General features: G+C 38.6%; 1 protein-coding gene across 7 annotated transcripts in view; it reads right to left on the bottom strand.

The window, feature by feature from the left end:
* Positions 1–22,347, bottom strand: part of Pde8b (phosphodiesterase 8B) — a 229,726-nt gene that overhangs the window by 26,325 nt on the left and 181,054 nt on the right. For all 7 annotated transcript variants that reach the window (XM_013360189.4, XM_013360190.4, XM_013360188.3 and 4 more), the window contains 2 exons: positions 3,943–3,985; positions 1,174–1,251 (listed from right to left, as the gene is read on the bottom strand). In XM_013360189.4, coding sequence (XP_013215643.1) covers positions 1,174–1,251; positions 3,943–3,985 — 121 coding nt within the window. The remainder of the gene's footprint in view (positions 1–1,173; positions 1,252–3,942; positions 3,986–22,347) is intronic.

The following is a 22,347-nucleotide window of genomic DNA, read 5'->3' as shown; positions in this document are numbered from 1 at the left end:
ATGCCCTTAGACCCGGTCCTTCCAGTTGCCAAATAAAAACCAAATAAGGGCTAGGAATGTGGTCCAGTGGTACAGTACTTTCTTAGCATATACACGGACTTGGAAGCAATCCCAACTACTACAAAAAAAACAAAAAAAAAAACCCACCACCACAACAAATGAATGAGTGAAATCTATTCATCTGTCCTTGGTTCTAGAGCTCTGATCACTAGCATTTAACACTGCTGGCCACCCTGTTTCTTGCCACATTCATGTTCTTGCCTGGTGACACTGTGCTCACATGGCTCACTCCCAGCACCCCAGCATCTCTGTTCTCTTCAATCTCCCTATTTCCTGTGCTTTGCCATCACTGAAGGTGGGCCTTCAGGCTTGGGCTTAGGCCCTCTGTTCTTTTATCACACACACAATCCTTAGAGAAGTTCTTCTGCGCATGGCTTCATCTGTACTTCTCTAGCCCCAGCCCCAGTCCTGCATTTCAGATTCCTAGGCATCTCCACTGAAAAAGAAATCATCATCTTCTCTCAACCCCAACCTGGCCATGTCTAGAGACTCTCCTATTTCTGTAAGTATTATTATAATTTCCCAGGCACCTAGGAATGACATTTCAGAATCGTCCTTGACTTTTCCATCTCCCCACAAATCCAATTGGTTTGTTAGCCTGGTTCATTGAACTCAAAAAGTGTTTTCTAAATTCTGCCTCGTAGGGCAGAAATGTTTTGCTGAATTCTGACTCACAGTTTCTGTGACATTTTATTAAGGAAAAGTAAGTGCGTGCAGCAGGTACATGGAAAAATGGGTGTGTGTTGGAATTGGGAAGCCAGGACACTGGCTCCACCTTAGCCACTAGTACCAAGAACGACCTTGGCTAGCTATGGAAACTGAGCTGCTTAGGTGGTTATGTGGCCTGACACAACTTAGCCCATGAAGGCAAACACATACAGAGCCTTCAAAAAAATAGATAAATAAGTAAATAAAGGCAAAGATTATAAAAGGCATAAAAAATCTTAACAAAACTCTGAAAATTTTTCAGCTTACTTAGGGATGGAGGGTGAGGAGCCAGTTTAGTTAAAAATCTTTCTTCTTGGAATTTGTATTGCTGATGGATTCTTGAACACGTTCCTCTGTCGTTTTCTACATTTTAAAAAGGTCAAAGAAATCATCAAAACTTCTTACCATCACTGCCTCGAGATGATATGGATTTCACATCAATGGACTCTTTCCTTCTGTTCTTATATCTGAATGAATGAGGTTCTGAGGATTTCAGATCAGAAGAGGAGAAATGATTACTTTTCAGCACATTCGTAGGTAAAGTTTACACATTTTTCTCTTATTCTTTAAAGAACACAAGGTTACTTTTTAAGCTTTAGAAAATAATTTTAGCAAATAATAAACCACTTTCTCTTCAACTCTTCAAGACACAAAATTACTTGTCCTATTAGTAATAAAATGATGACTTTTTCTTCGGATGCCTTATTACATCATGGACATAAAGATTATCATAAAGGGTTATTTTACATGAGTAAAATTATCATTTAAAAAATAACCATTAAAACTTTAAAAATTTGGGGAGATTCATCAACACCCACTACATCTCTTCATTCACATATGGGTCTACTTAGACACATATAGACTTTATCATATTATTCACTTCTTGCTGTTTCCATTTCCTAACGTCATAGGTACTTTTCTACATTGACTTTTAGTCCGGAGAGGGACTGGGGATTGAACCCAGCAGCACTTTACCGCTGAGCTACATCCTCAGCCCTTTCTATTTTTTATTTTGAGATAAGGTCTTGCTAAGTTGCTGAGGCTTTTGAATGTGTAATTCTCCTGCCTCAGCTTCCGGAGCTGCTGGGATTACAGGTGTGTACCACCACGCTCAGCTCTACATCAACTTTTAAAACCACTTTACTGTCCTAAGAAATCTGTTTCAACTAAAAAAATGGTAAAAATAAGAACAAAACCTAGATTGTATTTATACAGCACAAAGTGAAGGCAGAACTATAACAAAGTTAATCTGAATGATGTAGCCATAGAACCTTGTCTTAAGTGACCTAACTGAAAATATTTACTCGTCCTTTGCCTAATTTTCATCTTCCAGACTCTGCCTGAATACCTTTCCTCTCCTTACAAAGACCTCTACAGACATTAGTGATTTAAGTGATATTATTAGGGTCACATGGCTTTTTCACAACCCTGAGAAACTAATTTGGTCATTTAATAAGACGAATGTCTTTAGCTTATTTAAGAATTTAATCAGCTACATTCCTAACATTTATTTACCAAATAATAAATTGAACTTAAAATTCCTCAAAATGTAGTTTCTAAATACAACTAAAAGCAGAGAGCTTAGTTTTAAGGCTATGACAGAGGCTGGCTGCCTGGGTTCTCAACCATTCATTAGAAATTATTCAAAGATGGATAATGCTTATTTTTCCCAATTTTAACTCAGAATTAAGAGAATCTATAACAATAGAAATGATTAAAAGTTTGGAGAAATTATTCTTCAATAAAGGCTAAAATAATGCCATTTAAATCGGAGAACTCATTATTCATTCTTAACAGAAGCCTTGTAGAATAAATTTAAATCTAAAGTAGAGAAAAGAAGGATAAAAGGTGATTTAAACAGCCAAATTTGATGGCAAAAAGTGATATTGTGTCACCAAATAAAAAAAAGATAATTACCACTTACTGATCACCTATTATGTACCAGGCATTGTTTTATATACTTTAAATATAATAACTATCTCATTTAATAATTACAATTCTTAAAGTTACATAGTGCTATCTTCATTTTACTTATGTAGGTAGCCCAAGGTCAAAGGGCTAATAAATGGTGGAACCTATGGTTTCCAGGATGGAATGGTTTCAATTGCTCAATGTGAATATTCATTGAGTGTCTATGATGTACAAGGCAATGCTGGGCACTGTAAATGCTCATTTCAGTTTGGGGCACCAGAAACTCATAAGTTTGTTAAAATAATACCTTCACTCTAAAGTGTTTCAAGAAACTAAAATATCTGGGAGAAAATCTGCCTGCATGTGAATGTCACCATGTCATCCAAGGCTGTTGTGGCCTAGAAAATTTTCAGAAAATGGGAAGGAAGATACCATATAGTTAAATGCAGGTACTGCTAGATAGTATACATTTTTTTCTTTATTCACCATTAACCACAAGAAAGACGTTGTTAATTTGCTTTGCAAATGAAGACACTAAAGGTCAGAAAAAGCAAATGAAATCTTTCTGAGTAGGCTAAATATGCTCATCCTAGAATCAAGGAGAGGGAATAAGAGTTAGGCCAGGACCTGGTTTTAGACAACAACAGGCCAGAGAATGGTTGGTTGCAATTCTTAAAAGAACAAGAATTGAAAAATCTTTACTAACCGGCTGATTTTTTTACTCTAATGGGCAGATAATTCCAGGCCTTTCCACATGTAGAAGTCCTGAGCTCCAGCCCTTCATTTTAAGGAGAAAGAAACCAGAGCACTGCCCAAGGTCTTAGGCAAGTAGGTTGGCAGCTGAAATAGGATCTCAGGGCACCTGCCTACCAGGCCAGGGCCCAGCCACATTTTCTAACTGGATGGTCCAGTCACCAGTTATTGCATAGAAAGGAAAGAATGGTCATAGTTGAACCAACCCCATATTCTCACCTGCTTCCTATCCAACCAGAGTCTCCTCTAGACTTTTGAGCCACTCTATTTTGAATTTATCTGCTCTTTGTAATCTCTAACCAAGATGGGGGAAGCATGGATGAGGATTCAAGGAATCTTAAGAGGTCCTAAATTTGTCTCTGGTTCTCCAACCTTCCCATATTAGCTCTTGGATTTTAGCAATCCATGTTTTGGCATAGCGGATGTCAACTGAAATTCCTTCAGGGCAATTTAGACTTGAACCCATGAATGCCTTCTGAGCATATTAGAGTCAGATTGAAGTAGTCTTACCTGTCTGAGAATTGTCTCCTGAATCACGATGAATCTTGTGAATCTAAAATCATGCAGAAGTTTGGAAGAAAGAAGAGAGATTTTAAATAGAGCATTTGCTATATTTCTCAAACAATTTAGTTATTTAAAAAAAAAACCCTGAAGATTTCAAGAAAGCAAAAAGTTGCAGACAGGATGAACAGATGAAAGATGTACACCACGCGGCAAGACTACAAATGCTCTATCACCATCAGACACCCAGAACAGCTGAGCCTAAGAGCAAGCAAATACCCAAGGACCTACTTTCTAAGCAGGATGGCTACGCTCCAGTCAGCTGTTCTCATGTTGACAGTCTGCAGAAATGCAGAATGACAGAAAGCCATACCTAAATTTAAAGTAACATATATAACCTGTAATTGCTTCTCAGCTTCCTGGCTCAGGCCAAGTCTGCAGTGTCTCTCCTCATCAGTCTCATTATAACCTGTTTGTTTCAGATATTTTGTAAAATGTTTCTGTAATATAAAAGTAATCTAAATTTTAGTCCAGGATTTTTTTTCAGACTTTCCAAAAGGCCTTCAAATGCTCCTCAATTATAGAGCCAATTTATACTGTTTCTTCCTCACAATGAGATCTGAACTCATGAGATGCTGTTTTGCACCTATTTCTTTCTCATTATCAGATTTTAAATGATGCCATTAACACAAGAAATAAATATGCTTCTCTTACTAGTGGTGGGGCACATTTTGTTCTATCACACTTCTAATTGTGCTGCTTCACTGCCAATTCCACTTGCTTCCATCCAGGGCTCAGACCAATAGACCTTTTCAGCCACTCAACAAGGGGATGAGATTAACTTGGAAAATAGGATGAGTGTGTGGGACCATCAGTGGAGGAAGGTTAGGATGGCTTAGCAACATCAACTGTAATGGCTAGAAATCTCACATGTATCAGACACAGGCAAAATGGTCCAGCCTGACAGAACACTGAAACATAATCGTGTAAAATGTTTAGTGTTAAAATGAACTATTCAGCTCAGTCCCTTTCCACATAATTACAGAAACAATTACATGACCCACCTCTGTGAAACCTTGGTCATTATGTCACCAAGGGCTATTGACTCAGTTATCCCATAATTTGGGGTCCTTTTATTTATTCTGTGAACAAGTATTTTACATTTTCCTTAAAGAATAAAGACTACCTGCTATAAAGCTATTAAGTTCAGTGTGGATTTTTATACTATACTGAAAGAATAAAACTTTTGCCTAGTTTTGTTTTCACCATCAGCTCTAGCTCAAAAGCAAGTGATTTTTAAATGCTTACTTTTTCTCTCTGAATCAAAATACATCTCCTTTTTAGGAGCAAGGCCCCAAAGCTTCCCATATTACCTAAAACCCAAAACCCCCTTTCCTCATATTTTGCAGACCCACAGGCCAGCTGACTGAACGATGGAGCTCCTGAAACCTCAACATGGGCTGTGTGCTGTCTGGAGAGGAACCAAATGAAGCATAAGGTCCAGCAGATTTGCAAACCAATCCGGTTTTTCTTGGGAGAATGTACCCCATCCACTGAGGGTGAGAAGAGTGACTAGGGAAGGATGCAGAGCACAGGTACTAGTCCCATCTTCTGGGGTGTCTCTGCTGCATCTTTCTCCACACAGGATGCTGCACATGGTACTTTCTAAGCTGGATGCACTGCCCCCAGATTGGCTCATGGGCCTTTGAACTACTCTCTCTCTGCGTCTACTGCCAGCAGGAGAGCCCAGAGATACTCCTTGCTTTGAAATCAGAGATTCTCCAGGGCTGCATCAGCATCTACTGCCCAGATCCTTTGTTGTGATTCACTTTGTGATGCTTTGAACCAGTGGCAGAACCAGAAGACCTATCTCTGTCACACCCCAGCAGTGCTGGGTTTTTAACTGAAGCTCTCTGATGATCTGTGTGCCTCTCCTGAATACTCCATTTTACAACTTGAGTTCACTTGGATGACAAATTCTCTTAGAATGAGAATTTCTTCTAGAGATCTAAACCCACCAGTCATTTATAACTTGGTAGGACTTATTCCATCAAAATTATTTTCCTCACAACCCCTAGTTGAGCTGAGAATATAAATAGGGGGATGAGTGGTTCTGTAGTTCCATGTTCTCTGTGGTGGGCAGCTCGGGGAGGCTCACAGGCTTGAGGACCGTGGGGCAGGAAGAGGGTTAAGCTTCACCCTGTGACAACACACATCTCTTACATGTTTCCCAAGGACTGACAGCTTTCCATTTGCAATGTAATCATACAACACCCTTGCAAGTGGGGAAGTAGCACCATTCCTTTGGACAGACAAGGAAGTTGAGGTTTTAAACTTCCCTATGACACTCAGCTAGTACACAGAGCTCAACATCAAGCCGTGGTCCAAAACCAATTGCTCCGTCAGAGAAAGGCTCCAGAAAGGAATTCTCACCCTTTGACTTATTAAACTGGGGTCTAAGGAAATATCTCTTGGATCTATGTACAACATCTATTTGAAAAATAATTCTCCTTGAGATTTGGGGGATGGTTTGAATTTCTCTGATCAAAAGGTTTATCACATGTTTGCTAAAGCAAAAAGGTCAGAATTCAATGTACTCATGCCATCACTCTACACAGTGTGATGCGTTTTTCCCTTTATAAAATCTTAAAATGTAGAATATTTTCATGTGCAGAACTGGCTTGGAATGGTGATACTGTGCATTACTGGAAAAACAGAGGCTTTGGCACTATGGTTTATGCAACATGAAATCCACCATCCCTGGCCTGTGAAGTTCTCTGTCAGAGCTCAAAGCTAGAGTTTCTCAGCATGTCCTTGGAGACTTCCAGCTTAAGGGAGGACTCATAATTTTAAACCTTTAATTACTTAAAATACCATAGGCTGCCACAAATTTTGCTGTTGTGCTAAATGCTATGTTTACAAACACTTATGCTTAACTCTAAAAAGCATTGTTTCTTAAAAAATAATCACTTAAAAATTATATTTTCCTCCTCCACACCCACCACCAGAATGTCTAAAACTAAAGAAAAAATTTTTCAAGGATGAAGATCTACTGAAACCTTTAACATGATGTTGGAGGGAAAATAAAATGGTATGACCACTTTGAGAAAAGGTCTGGCAGGAATATGGATATGGATGGATGGATATATATATATATATATATATATATATATATATATATATATATATATATATATATCTCCCCTATGACCCAATAGTTCTATCCCTAAGTATTTACCCAAGAAAAACAAGAGCTTTTATTCACAGAAAGACTTGTATAAGAATGTTCAAAGCAGCCCAGAGTGGGAAACAGCCTAGGAATCTAAGATTAGGAGAAGTACAATGCAGAGGATTGAGCCAAAAGAACAGTTAGTAATAAAAAGGGGAAAAAATTACTGATACATACAAAATAGATGAGTCTCAAAAACATTATGATGAGGAAAAGAAGCCAAGCACAACAGAGTGCACCTGAGTGAAGCTCTATCCAACCTATGACTAAACATTCACACATAGTGGTTCTATCTAGGGTGGGCAGGACAGGGGTGGAGGGTGCAAAGGGTCATGAGGGAATTGGGGGGACAGAGAAGCCTGCACTCTTGATGGCTCTGGGGTTGCAGAGCTATCTGCATTTGTCAAAACTCAGAGGAAACCATACTTAAGATTTGTACATGTCACTGTAAATAATTTCTACCTTTAAAAAACAACATTAAATTCCAGTTAGTAGGGCGGGGGCGTGGCTCCGAGGTAGAGTGCTCACCTACCATGTGTGAGGCACTGGGTTTGATCCTCAGCACCACATAAAAATAAAATAAAGATATTTATTGTGTTTAAAAATAAAATTCCAATTAGTAATATTCAAGTTGATCTGAAAATGTGCTGGCATTCATAACTTTGGACACCTGAGGATCTATGAAAAAACAGGATAGACTGGGGGATGTCTAGAGGGACCCAAACGGACACATGATTGAGCAAAATGCTAATGACTGAACCAAGGTGGTGGGTACACAGTTATTCACTTAAAGTTCTTCCAAATCTTCTATATGTTTAAAACCTTTCATAAAAATGTGTTTGGAAAATTGTGTGTTCCACTTAGTATAAGGTTTGATGGTTAAAATTAAGAAGTCTGAAGTACAATTTTAAAATCTGTGAAATAAAGAAGATGAAGGAAATTGAGAACAGCCTGGAACCAAATGAGGTGAATGACATGTCACAGTCTCTGGGACTCCCTGCCATGAGCCTGGGCATGAGATGATGCTCTACATCAAACCATAACTAGGAAAAAAAACATAACTAAGGAATTATAAACAGCAACTATCAATCTAAGAAGTGTAATGTTTACCTAGGTAGCCATTTAAAATACTCATTTAATTCATTTGATTGATTTTATAAATTGTGGAGAAATTCTTGGAGGAAAGTCCTGAGATATAATGACATGAAAGCATCACTTTTAATGATGATGCATTCAAATCAAGCTTTAAAAAAAATCGTACGATTTTTTAGCAATTAAAATGAGTCAATCAAAGAACTCAAAAAATTAAACAATAAGATAACAAATAATCCAATCAACAAATGGGCCAAGGACCTGAGCAGATACCTCTCAGAGGAGGACATACAATCAATCAACAAGTACATGAAAAAATGCTCACCATCTCTAGCAGTCAGAGAAATGCAAATCAAAACCACCCTAAGATACCATCTCACTCCAGTAAGATTGGCAGCCATTATGAAGTCAAACAACAATAAATGTTGGCGAGAATGTGGGGAAAAGGGTACACTTGTACACTACTGGTGGGACTGCAAAATGGTGAGGCCAATTTGGAAAGCAGTATGGAGATTCCTGGGAAAGCTGAGAATGGATCCACCATTTGACCCAGCTATTGCCCTTCTCGGACTATTCCCTGAGGACCTTAAAAGAGCGCACTATAGGGATACGGCCACATCAATGATTATAGCGGCACAATTCACAATAGCTAGACTGTGGAACCAACCTAGATGCCCTTCAATAGATGAATGGATAAAAAAATGTGACATCTATATACAATAGAGTATTATGCAGCACTAAGAAATGACAAAATCATAGAATTTGCAGGGAAATGGATGGCATTAGAGCAGATTATGCTAAGTGAAGCTAGCCAAGCCCTAAAAAACAAATGCCAAATGTCTTCTTTGATATAAAGAGAGCAACCAAGAACAGAACAGGAAGGAAGAGCATGAGAAAAAGACTAACAGTAAACAAAGACGAATGGGGGGAGAGAAAGGGAGAGAGAAGGGAAAGCATATGGAAATGGTAGGAGACCTTCAATGATACACAAAATTATAAGAGGTTATGAGGGGAAAGGGGAGGGGGAAAAAAAGGGAGAGAATTGAACAACAGCAGAGGAGGTAGAGAGGAAAGATGGGAGGGGAGGGGAGGGGGGATAGTAGGGGATAGGAAAGGTAGCAGAATACAACAGTCACTAATATGCCATTATGTAAAAATGTGAGTATGTAACAGATGTGATTCTGTAATCTGTATTTGGGGTAGAAATGGGAGTTCAAAACCCAACTGAGTCAAATGTATGGAAGATGATATATCATGAGCTCTGTAATGTTTTAAACAATCAATAAAAAAAATAAATAAAAATAAAAAAAATAAAAATTAAGAGAATATAGATAATTATCATAGTTCTTACTCTAGGGCATTGAATAAAAGTCGATGTTTTTCAAAAAAATAAAAAATAAAATAAAATGAGTCAATCCATGGGCTGAGGTTGTGGCTCAGAGCACTTGCCTTGCATGCATGAGGCCTTGGGTTTGGTCCTCAGCACCACATCAAACAAATAAATAAAAACTAAATATATTGTGTCCATCTACAATTAAAAAATATATTTTAAAAAAATGAGTCAACTTCAAAGGAAAAAAAAATCAAACAACCCTAGGAATAACTTACTGATTATAAATTTTAAACCCCAAACAAGTAATGTAGAATTTGGTAGAGGAAAGAATAAATAAATAAATAAATAACAATATCTAAAATGAGTCAAGGACAGGATAAATACAACAAACACGTCAGCAAATAAATACTTAATGCCTCCTTCAGCATTCAGTTTAGAATTACCTTGGGAAGGTGAATAGTATTTGGCAGCAAAGTGTGTGTATGATTTTGTCCTTACTGAACAATAAGGTCAAAGGTATCAGAATCACTATTAAATTAACAGCTACCTCAGTCTTCAAGCATGGATCCTCCTTCTGCTTCCTTTTCTTTCCCTAACCTGTGTCCAGCCCATCATCCCATCCTGTCAAATCTCTTTCCAATACCCCTGGGATCGGCTGCATCTTTCTAGCATCAGAATGCAGGCTACCATCAGCGCTTTTCTGGACTTGCCAATACCCCCAGCCCAGTCCATCTCAACTTTATAGCCAGTACAAGCTTGCATAATCCCTTCACCTTCTGCTTATAACTCCCACTTCTCATTGGTCTTGGGGGCAACCCTGGATAGCAATCTGGCTAGAAAGCTCTGTCATTGGCCTGGCCCCTGCCAGCTCTATGGCTGGGACTCTGCCCACTACTCCTAGCCACAGGCCATACTGGCTTCCTTTCCATTTCTCTAATTCTCCCATGTCCTTTATTACCTCATGACCTTTGCATGTGTGTCTCCTCTGCTCTGGAAGTTTCCCAAATCATTCTTGGCCTCCAGATTTTAGCTCAGATGTGATTTGCACAGAAAAGGCTTCCCTGATATTTCCTGCCCATCTTTACAAGGTCAAGCCCTACTGTCACATGGTCTCAATGGACTTTTCTCTTATTGGATTTACTGTAGTTCACAACTTTGCATTTTTTGACTAACGTCTGTTCCTCTGCCAAACTATAAGTTCTATGGACAGGAGCTATTTCCAATTTGATGGCCTTTGTATACCACTATTTGATGGTCTTTGTATATCTAGTACACAGAGCTAACAAATATAACATGAATCCATAAGATACTGAGATGAACCAGACTCTTTTTACCTTAGAGCTGTGGGGAAGATATTGTTATTGATGATTTGGCCATCATATTGGTCTTTGTTGATTATGCTTAATGTTTATGCCTCTGAAGAAATTAATTTGTAAATTGTTTCATGATAAAACACATGAAAATTTAACATAAAAGGTGGTTTTTCAAAAAGCAAAGACAATATTGACTTAAAAAAATACATCCCTGTGCTCTGATATATATATAATCCTGATACACAGATCAGATAGGCAAAGAGTTTTATGGGTGAGAAATCAAAGTCATCAAATACCTGAATGCAACCTCATCCCTGACTAGGTTCCCCGAGCCTCTGAGAGATTCTCTATGAACATTTCTCATTGGATTCAATAGTAAAAATCGTTGATATTATTAACAAACAAAAATGCTGTTCAAATCCATCCATATATTTGTAATAAAATTGGAAATGACTAAAATATTTCTTGATCTCATAGTCAAATGCTGACTTTGATAAAAGATCTGGATCAATGTTTTCAAACTCAAAATTTATTGCTATTTTTCTGTGCCCCCCAAATGTTATGAAAAGGGGTAGAAAGTTGATTAAGATGAACAAAAGTACTGTTTACTTTAAAAATCAGGGTAGCTTCAAAGTTGGCTTATTAAGAAATCCATTTTTTAAAGACTAAACTTATCTAAAGCTTCCCAACAAAACTAAATGCTTTCATGCATGTGACAAGATCCCTTTGATGAGGAGAAGTTCTAGTGCTGGATGAATTGATCTGAGCACAGAAACAGTCATTTGAGACCCTCCCTTCATTTACATGTAATGAAATAGCAGAGTGGTGTCATACAGAGCATCTTTGATCATCTTTCTTTACTGAAAGTACTTTGATGAGTATTTTCTCAAAAAGTGAAAGGATCTGATGCCTAGATCAAAGATCTTTTCTGTCTGCTCTGTTTTCAAAAACCACTTCAAAACACACTTCTCAACACTCATACCCAAGTAGTCCCCAAACACAGGAACAAAGTACCTCATGCAACGTCCTGGGCCCCTGTCCCCATGATACCTTTGCACAGCCATAGACAAGCTGTGGCCACTTGTGTTCATGTATTCTGAGCTTCAGTTCTCAAAATCCTGGAGCATCAAGACAGAAGAGGGTTTGCACAGATGCTGAACCTAATCTTTGGGGTAAGTTCTCTTAACATCAATAAATTTTAAGATTTTAATAGACCCAGCACAACAGTGTCCCTTCTCTTTAATCTCAATGGCAATTAAAAATGTTATGTATATCAAAGCAACATGGATTGGTTTGATATGATTGAAAGGGCATATGAATTTTTAAGATTTCACAAGACTAAAAAGAAAAATTCCAAGCTGTTTTATCAGATCGTTTTTCCATATGCCAGACAAACCTAGGTTTCCTCTCCTCTATTACAGATATTTTCTTGGAAAAGTTTAAGCATCCCTCTCCTGTGCGATGCCAGATCAACATGTTCAGTTACCACTGGTGTACCTTGATCAAACATATCTGATTTCCCAGGGCTTTATTTGTGCCCACTGGCTCTACATTCAGCAAGCATTTTTAAGAGCCTTTATAGAGAGGCATTTTCATGGTTTAGCCCAGTGATAGTCATTTTCATATCCTTATCTCATGGAAAAACAGTAATGCAAACTGCCATTCAGGATTAAATGTTATAACTTTCTTCATTTGTCCAATTTCTCTTTTAATGATTTTCAAACACCTATGGTGAAGTGCCACTGTACTTGATAACCTGAAAAATACTGAGTTTTGGATCAGAATGTCCTGGAGCCCTGTTAAAACAGATCTCAGGCCCCCTGTACTCTGATATACATAATCCTGATACACAAATCAGACAGGCAAAGACCAAGCATTTGGGTCTCTTGGAGTCCTGGGTCAGGCTCAAGCCTCAGGTAGGGACCATGTGGTAACGTGTGACACCTTTATGCTCCAGGTATGGTTGGTTCACCAGAGATGTTGGAGACACCAGGGAGTCTGTTAAAACTACTAACTCTTTGTCTCTCTCCAGACTCCGGGAATCAGAATCTACATTGTAACACTTAATCTTCAGGCGATTCAATTACACATTATAGTTTGAGAAACACTAGTTAAGTGAAAAGATCACAGGTTTTCCACAACAGATCTTTATGCCTCCATTTCTAGTTGTACAGACTGAGGTACTTAGAAGCTTCGCCTGCTCTCAGTTTCCTTAGGGGAAATGGTGACCAATATCAACTGTATTGTAGGGTTGTTCAGAGAAACAGAACCATCAGGGTATATGGAGAGATATACAAGGGTGGGGGGTTATGATGCAAATTGGCTTATGGTTTACAGAGACTAGAAAGTCCCATCTGTAAACTGAAGAACCAGGCAGTCTAGTGGTATAAGTTTGAGAGTCCAAAACCCTAAGATCCTAGAACACTAATGACAACCTCTTTGGGAAAAACTCTCCCAAACATACCCAGAAAGAAGGTTTCACCAACTATTTAGGTATTTTTTAACCCAGACAAGCTGACACTTGGAGTTAACAATTATACTTACTTTTGAGAATCTAAGAGGTTCAAATAAGATAATGTGTGCAAAGGACCTGGCCTGCAAGCTTCAAGCTGATCTCTGAAGGGCTTGCTAACACTCTCTTCAGGGCTCAGCCCTTGTATATTCTGGTTCAGCAGTTTGGGTAAGGGTTGACACTTTGCATTCCTTTTTTTGCTTTGCTTCACTTTTGTGTGCATGGCCGGTGGGTACTGGGGATCAAACCCCTATTTTTTCTAAATTTTATTTTGAGACAGGGTCCACTCCTTTGCCCAGGCTGGCCTCAAACTTGTGATCCTCTTGTCTCTGTCTCTCAAGTAGTGGGATTATAGTTCTGTGCCACTGCACACAGTGAAGCTGCATTTCTACTAAGTCCCCAGGTGATGCTGAGCCTGTAGGTAGGTCCAGGGGCATGTTTTGAGAACCCGTGGCCTGGCCCATACTGTGGCCCAGATAATGTCTACTCCCTTTGCTTCTCTTTCACAGATGAATTCTGTTTGTTGAGAATCTGGATTCAGTGATGCTTAATGCTTGCTATTTCAGGATCGATTTGAGTTTAATTTCCTCCAAAGCTTAAATATGAGCACATGTGGTGTGTTTTGCCGAGCAGTTTACATGCAAGCAGCACATTTGTGTTCCTCAATTGCATGCTGTCATTTCCTCCATCCTGTGTCCTCTCAGTGCACAGGGAAAAGAAGAACTTAAATACAAACAGCTTCAGGAAAAAATTTCATTTTGCTTAATGTTTCTTGTTCTTGAAGAATTGTTAATGATGGATGGCACTTTTGCTACACAAAGTATAAACCCACATGCCTGCTGGATTTTGTCGAAAGAATGAGGAAATTACAAAGATCTAACATTTTCCCACTCCTGTTACTTCAGCCCTCAACAGAGAGTCATTAAACTACTTAATGACACCAGGGCTTCATTTGCACTCTGATTAGCATAAGATAGAAGCGATCCTCAGGACCAATGCTTAATAAATCAGGTCTCCAGAGAGCTACCAAGATCTACTGCAGAGGTGGGGACAGCACAAAGAAAAATTAGTAATAGCAAGAGGATAGGAACATAAAACAGTTTTATCATTCTGTGTCCCAAGGTTCTGAAAATGTTGTTCATTAGAATCTTTGTTTACATTTGGTAAACAATCATGCCCAGGAGTAAAAGGGCATCTCTAATTGATCCCTTATCTGCTAAAGCAACTCAAGAAATGTTTATTGAGAGAAAAATAATTAGATCTCCATCTCTATCCTCAAGGGATTTAACTGTCAATAGCAGATAAAGACAGATGCTGTCACAATTGAGTTGGTTCATTCTTGAGCGCATTACTATGTGCCAGGTGATGCTCTAGATACTGGGGTGGGGGTGGGGTGGGGGTGGGGTGAGGGGGTGGCAGAGGACAAGAGAGAAAGCTTCCTCTCTCAAGGACCTAGTTCAAGAATAGCCAAAGACAGCATTTCTCAAAGGCTGGGAAGTCAAAGCGTTAGAAGGTAAGTTGTGGGCATTCCCAAACTTGACACTAAATAAACTCAATCCACACATACAAATCATTTGTTCCTTGGGATGCTGTTGCCATTCCTAGTACAGGGCAGCCAGTCTGAGGGCCAGTCCAGGGAGAAATCCTAGGACGTGAGACCACTCACCCAATTTGTCTGGAAATGCTCCTTTAGAAATGAAGGCACAGGAGGGGTATTAAACAACACTCCTGTGCTCTGAAAAAGGCTAGCAAAATGGACATACCAAACGGCATTTGTCATTTTTTAAAAGTATACAAATCTCAGGTGGCATGCACAGATTTTTTTTTCCCCTGCTAGATACAAAATTTAAAAAATGGTACCCACAGCCAAGCAGGAACATGGTTACTAGCATGCTGTAACTAACTTTTTCTTGGAGCCAAATGCACTGGACTATGAGTGTCCTGATGACAGGCTACTTCCAGGAGGTAATTATAGGGAGACTCAGTTCTCTGGGGTGACCTGGCTGATGGAAGGGAGACAGGAATAGGTGGCGGCCAGTGCAGTCAGGAAACATTCTCACTTTAAACAAATATAAATGTTCTTTCACTGCTGAGGGAGTGCACCTGAGCCTTCAAGCCAGAGGTCCCCACAGTATATTTATACCCTTGGGCCCTGAGGCTGCCTCCAGTGGCAAAACTAACCCTCATGACACTGAAGCTCTATTTCAAGTGAGAATAATGCATAGTGTGGCTTAGGAGGTTGTTCATCACCCTACAAAAACAACTGTTGGTATGGTGTCCCAGAGTGGCCATATCACTGTGTTTGTGGGGCCAAAATACAGCATCCAAACATCACATACCCAGCAACTATATTGAAATTTTCCTGAAAAAATAGGTGGGAAGTATTCCTCAGTGTCCCAAAAATGCCATGTTAATGATGTAATTCCTCAAGAATTAGAGGCCATAGAGTTGAGTGAAGTATGTTTGAAACGATGTGATTCCCTCTGAGGTCTGCAGGCAGTTAAGGCACCTACTGATATGCCATAGAGGGAGGCATCTGATGTCAAGTGGCCAGGGCATTTGCCTAAAGGCACAAAACTTTCCAGAGAGAGGGAAGGACAGAATAAACATGCCTGCTGCCTTACCAATCTTCCATATCAGGAGTAGCAAATATTTGAGGCAATTTTCTCTAAATTTCTGTAATATGCATATATTATATGTGTGTGTATAATGACATTGTTTTGTGGATTTTAACATGGATGTAGATGCAATATATATGTAAACTATAGCATAAAAGAGAGGAGGAAAAGTGTAAATGAACCTTAAAATTGCATGAGTTTCTATGTTTCACATGAATTGGCATAATATTAGTAGACATAATATTACACAGAAGACTGTGTAAAGTTAAAGGTGTACAGTAATCCTGAGGGAAACCATTTAAAAATGTAGAGATTTAACTACAAAGCCAATGGTTAAAGTGGAATTTTAAAAACTTGTTCAAATAATCTAAAAGAAGGCTCATATAAAGGAACTGAGAAAAAAATGAAGAGCACAGGAGCAAACAGAAAACAAAGGATAAAATGGTAGACCTGAGTCCAAACTTATTGATGATTACATTAAATGTTAATGAATTAAATGCAACAATTTAAAACCAGATTGTTAGAATTGATGAAAGGATCAAACCTTAATACGCTCTCCATAAGAAATTCACTTAAAAAGACACAGATCGAAAGTACATGGATGAGAAAAGATACATGATGCAAACAGAAAGGCATAAGAAGGCTGCGGTGGCTATATTCAATCAAATAAAATAGATTATAAGAGTGTCACTAGATATTAAAAAGGAACATTTTAGAATGACAAAAGGGTTGATTCATCATAAACACATAGTAAATGTGTGTGTGTGTGCGAATGTGCATGCTACTTTACAACAGAGCTTCAAAACACATGCAAAATTTTGATTAGGGAGAAATAAACAAATTCACAATCATAATTAAAGATCTAAGCATTTCTCTCTTGGCATTTTTTTTAGAACTAGAAAAAAATTAGCAAATACAGAAAATATGAATAACATTATCAATCATTTTGGTCTAATTGAGATTTATAGAACACTCCACTCAATAAGGGAAGAATATATACTCTTTTCAAATCAACTGGGAATATTGACTATCTGGCCCATACATCATGTTTCAATAAATCTGAATGGATTCAAATCACACAAAGTATGTTCTCTGACCACAATGGATTAAATTTGAAACTCTTAACAGAAAAATATCTATAAGATCTCCAAATATTTAGAAACCAAACCCAACAAACAATTTCTGAATATCCCATGAACCAAGAAGAAATTCAAGGGAAATTATAACATATTTTGAACTGAATGAAAAAAACAATGTAGGACTTTGAGTCCTTGGGTGAAAACAATGCACACGTGTTGAATTCCACTGTGATAGAAGAGAGGAGAACATTAGGAGCCTATGTGGAGTTTCCTCCAGACTCTGGCTGATATATCTTTTCCTCTAATGACTGTTGTAATAAAATAGCCACAAATACAACTGCCTTTGAATCCTTGTCTTTCTGGTGAATCACCAAACAGATGGGTGGTCTTGGAACCTCCCAATAAAACAACATATCAACATTTCAGGGAGGCACACAAAGACCTCTATACTGAAAACTATAAAACACTCCAGAGAGAAATTACAGATCTAAACAAATGGAGAAGTATACCATGTTCATGGATTGGAGGACTATCATTAAATATTGATTCACTCCAATTGATCTACAGTTTCAATGAATTCCTAACAATAAACTGAGCAGGCTTTGGGGTAAATATTATCAAGCTAATTATACATTTTATATAGTAGTGCAAAGAACACAGGATAACTAATCAGATGGATAACTTACATTATCTGACTATGAGACCTACTGTGAGGTAATTAAGAGGGTGTTATGGTTTGGACATGATGTGTCCCCCCAAAACTGTTAATGCAGCTTTTTCCTGTGTTAATGCAGGCAAAATGATTGGACTGTGAGAGCAGCAACCTAACCAGTCCATCCTAGTTTGAATGGACTGGGTGGTAACTGTAGGCAGATGAGGAACTATTATAGGAGGCATCTTTCTGTGGGCATCTTTCCTGTGGCCCCTTCCCTGCCACTCTCTCTGCTTAATGGATGCCATAAGCAGTACTCCTCCACCATACCCTTCTACCACGATGTGCTGCCTCACCTTGGGCCCAGAACAATAGGCTCAGCTCTCTGTGGATTGAGAGCTCACAAACCATAAGCCCCAAGTGAACTTTTCCTTCTCTAAGTTGTTCTGGTTGGGTATTTTCATCACAGCAATAAAAAGCTGACTAAAAATGTATGCAATTGACATACGGATTAACACATATATCAATGCAATAGAATAGAGTCCAGAGGTAGTAATACTGTACAATCATTTGACCTTTGGTAAAGGTGCCAAGGCAATCCAATGAAGAAAGGAAAGTCATTTCAACAAATGGTTGAATTTCAATAACGGAGTATCCAGATGGACAAATATTAAGCTTGATCCTATTTGACACTACAAACAAAAAAGAATTCTAGATGGATTACAGATCTACATGTAAGAGAAAACCACAAAGCCTTTAAAAGAAAATATAAAATATCTTTATGGCCTGGGTATAAGCAAAGTTTTCTGAGGTAAGTCACTGAAAGCAATAACAAAAACATACTGGTAAATTGAACAAAATATTAATTATAAATGTCAAATCAAAAACTTCTCTTCATGAAAATTCTGTTAAATGAATAGAAAAGCTAGAGTGGAAGAAAATATTAGTAAAACATATATATCTAGCAATAGATTGATGTATAAAGTATTTCTACTACTCAATAATAAAAAATAGTCCAATAAAAAGTGGCAAAGACTTTGAATAGACCCTTTGAATTAACCTTTATGAAAGGTCAATAACACATGGAAAAATTTTTCAACATTAATCATCAGAGAAGTGCAAATTAAAACCTATACACCTAATAGAACAGCTAAAATTGTAAAGACTGGCAACACAGTCTTTACAAACAAAGATGTGTGGCAAAGATCTCATATGTTGTTCTTGGGAATGTCAAATGATAAAACAAACTACTTTGGGAAAGGAACTGGCAGTTTCTTACAAAAGTAAATATATAATCTGTGACTTAGCAAGTATACTCCTAGGCTTTCCCCAATAAATATTAAAATACACATTTATAAAAATGCTTATATGAGAATGTTCATAGAAGATTTATTCATAATATCCCCCAAATGGAGTCAATCTAGGCATTGATCAATTGGAAAAAGGATTAATACAAATCGGTGTACCAATCCAATGGAATACTACTCAGCAATAAAAAGCACTGCACTGATACACTCAAAACCAAAAGTTTCTAAAATATTATACTAACTGAAAGGAGCTTTGCACAAATTATATTTGTACATATTGTATGGCTCCATTTATGTGAATTTCTTGAACAGCCCTAACTAATCTATGGTGGAAAAAAATCAAAGCAATGGTTGCTTCTGGGGGTTGAGCAGCAGAGATAAACTGGGATATGGAATGAAAGATTATTTTAGAATGGTAATGTGTTCTATGTCTTGTTAGGGGTTTAGGTCACACTGGTGCATACTTTTGTCAAGGATCATGCAAAAGCATATTTACTATTCATGTATTTTTGTTGAATGTTAATCTTATATAAAATGTAAGCAAATATAGAACTGTACTTAATGAATGAAATGCAGGCTAAGCATGTGGGGAGGAGTACTAATACAGGAAATTTATTTTAAAAACCAAAGTGGATTGAAGGATGCATAAAGGATGTATGTTTGAAGAGATATAATAAGGTAAGTAGAGTAAGATGTTAAAGGTACAATCTAGCTAGAAGGCATTCAGGTGTTTACTGTACAAGTCTTTAACTTTGCTGTATAATTTTCAAAACAAAATGCTAGAGAAAAAACTTGGGTGGAATGTGAATTGTGAATAGATGGGTTCTGGGTGTCTTTTTCACTGAGTCTGCTTTCCCTGTGGTTCACAACAAATACTGTAAGCTGAAGCTGGACTGTGCCAGTGAGAACATTGCTGGAGGGGCTGGGAAGTGGTTGCAAGGTGTGATGCCAAGCTCTCTCAGTACCAGTTTCTTCATCTGTTGGATGAAGACAATACTGTGTTATGGACTTGATGATTGAGATGATGCCTTTTAAAAGCCTAGGGCCTGTCATAAAATAAACACTCAGTAAATTATGACTGTGAAGCTTCATTGTATTCTGATACAGTGGGTCATTTTGGAATCTCTTTCTGCACATCTAAATAGCCACAGGATCCTGTGTGGCTTCCACCCAGCATATTGAGCTAGACTACCTTAGCCTCCCTCCTTCTCTTGTCCAGTGAAGACACTGTTAAGTAGCTGGTCAGCCATGAGTGAGTAGATAGAGAAGGACAATGAAGGGTAATAACTCATAGGGAAGAACAGGGAATCACAGGAAAACTAACCAAAACAGACAAACATCTGGAAAAAGGGAACTGGTATGCCAAACCTACCCCAACCATAGTTAATTATAACCCCTGCAGGGAATTGTTGTTTCAAAAGCATGTCACACCCACCCCTGTGACCAGGTCCTCATAACCCTCCCCTTTGGACTAGGTCATTAGTACTGTCCCAAAGGAAATGTGCCAAGGGCTATATACAAAGAGAAATGAAGTACATAAGGGGGGAATATGAAACTAGGGCAAGAACAAAGGAACCCAAAACCCTTAACCACCCCAGACTCTAAGAGCCATGCTGTCCTGCTCAGAGGCCATCTGTATAGGGCCTAAACTGTAACTTATCCTTATTTCTCGCTGTTCCAATAAGCTCCTGTCTATATTCTGTGCAACAGGCTTGAAGTTATTCCTGCTGGATTGCAAGAACTGGTGGTTAGAACACCTGCAGCTGCTCAGGCTCCGTGGGCAGGTCTCCTGGGAAACAGGGACCTGCCATTGGTGCCCTGGAGATTCCTGTCCATCTCTAAAGTCATGGAACAGTCAGTGCTTTGGCCATTCCCTTAGGGTCACTCTTTTTCCCATCTCTGTCTTATGCCTCAAAACTTTACTCAGCAGAAAATCTGGCTCATTATTTGGTCAAAACATCTCTTATGTTCACCTCTCCTTTTTCATTTGTGTTTAAGCTGTTTGACGATAACTCTGCTTTTCTTTCTGTTTTCATATATCTGAGTATAGTTAACTTGACTTAGGAAGACCGGGACAGGGGCTGTCTTATTCCTTCTGTGTCATTTATCAAGTACCTTCCAAGGACTGTCTTGTAAGACATAATGCTGGTAACCTAATTAAGAACAATTTTAGGTGATTCAATTTCACCTGAATTTATTAGTCACCTGCCTAGCATTGTGCAAGGTAATCAGTTGGTGACAGAAGTAGTCAGGATGGGGAAGACACTGAGGTTGCTTAGGATGACTTCTGTGGTGGGACAAAACTTGACTCAGCACTGGGCTGTGACATAGCAGTCAAGGGTAGCAGAACCCCCAAAAGGACAGCCATTATGAAGGGGACAGACATCCCATGGGAGGAACAGGATTTCTCAATCTCCTTCTGAATGCACACATGGGAACTGGGAGTCAGTATGAGTGAACTAACAGGATGCTAAATAGCTGATCCTTTGTGAAGGAATCTAAGTCACCAGGGCAGACCTTATAGGCAACAGGCAGCCAGCATGGCTTTTTTATTTTATTTTATTTTATTTGTTTTTCTTAGTTATACATGAAAGTAGAATCCATTTTGATAAAATTATATAAGCATAGGATATATCTCATTCTAGTAAAACCCCATTCTTGTGCATGGGCACAATGGGGGTGTTCGCTTAGGTAATTTCATATGTGTGCATGAGAAAATTATGTTAGATTTATTCAAAGGGAGAAATGAATGATCCTAGAGCCAAGTTGGGGGAGACAAAGCCGGCAGGAATGCGGAATGTACTGGAGAGAAAGACAGCTTTAGCTCAGTAGTTTTGGAGAAAGTCAGAGTTCTTGGGGAGACAAAGAGAGAAGGAGTTGGAAGACCAAACAGGAAATCATACTTTCTTCTCCAAATGCTATTATCAAATATGGGATGCTAGAGGTCAAGATTTCTCCAGGCAATCAAGTGCTTTCATACCTGAGGAACTCTCTTCTGGGAGAAAACAGGAGTCACAAAGGCCATCTGGCCTCATTGGTCCCGGTCAGCATTGGAGCTGCCCATCTCACTCCAGAGAGGGGGCCAGGGAGGCTGGTTCAGGAACAGGAACAACTGGTGGGCTGCTTGTGCAGAGCTGCCCACCTGCCATGACTCAGCCCAGCTCTGTGACTCAGTGTTGTTCAGAGCCTTAGACAAACACAAAACTCTCCAGGCTACCAGCTTGTATTTTCAGAATCAAAAGTCAAGGTCGTGGCCAGAAAGACTATCTGGAAATTGTA

The sequence above is a fragment of the Ictidomys tridecemlineatus genome, chromosome 1 (genome assembly GCF_052094955.1).
Source record: "Ictidomys tridecemlineatus isolate mIctTri1 chromosome 1, mIctTri1.hap1, whole genome shotgun sequence".
In the NCBI taxonomy this organism is placed as follows: Eukaryota; Metazoa; Chordata; class Mammalia; order Rodentia; family Sciuridae; genus Ictidomys; species Ictidomys tridecemlineatus.
The sequence above is the reverse complement of the archived record's forward strand: the minus strand, read 5'-3'. Positions and strand labels throughout refer to the sequence as shown.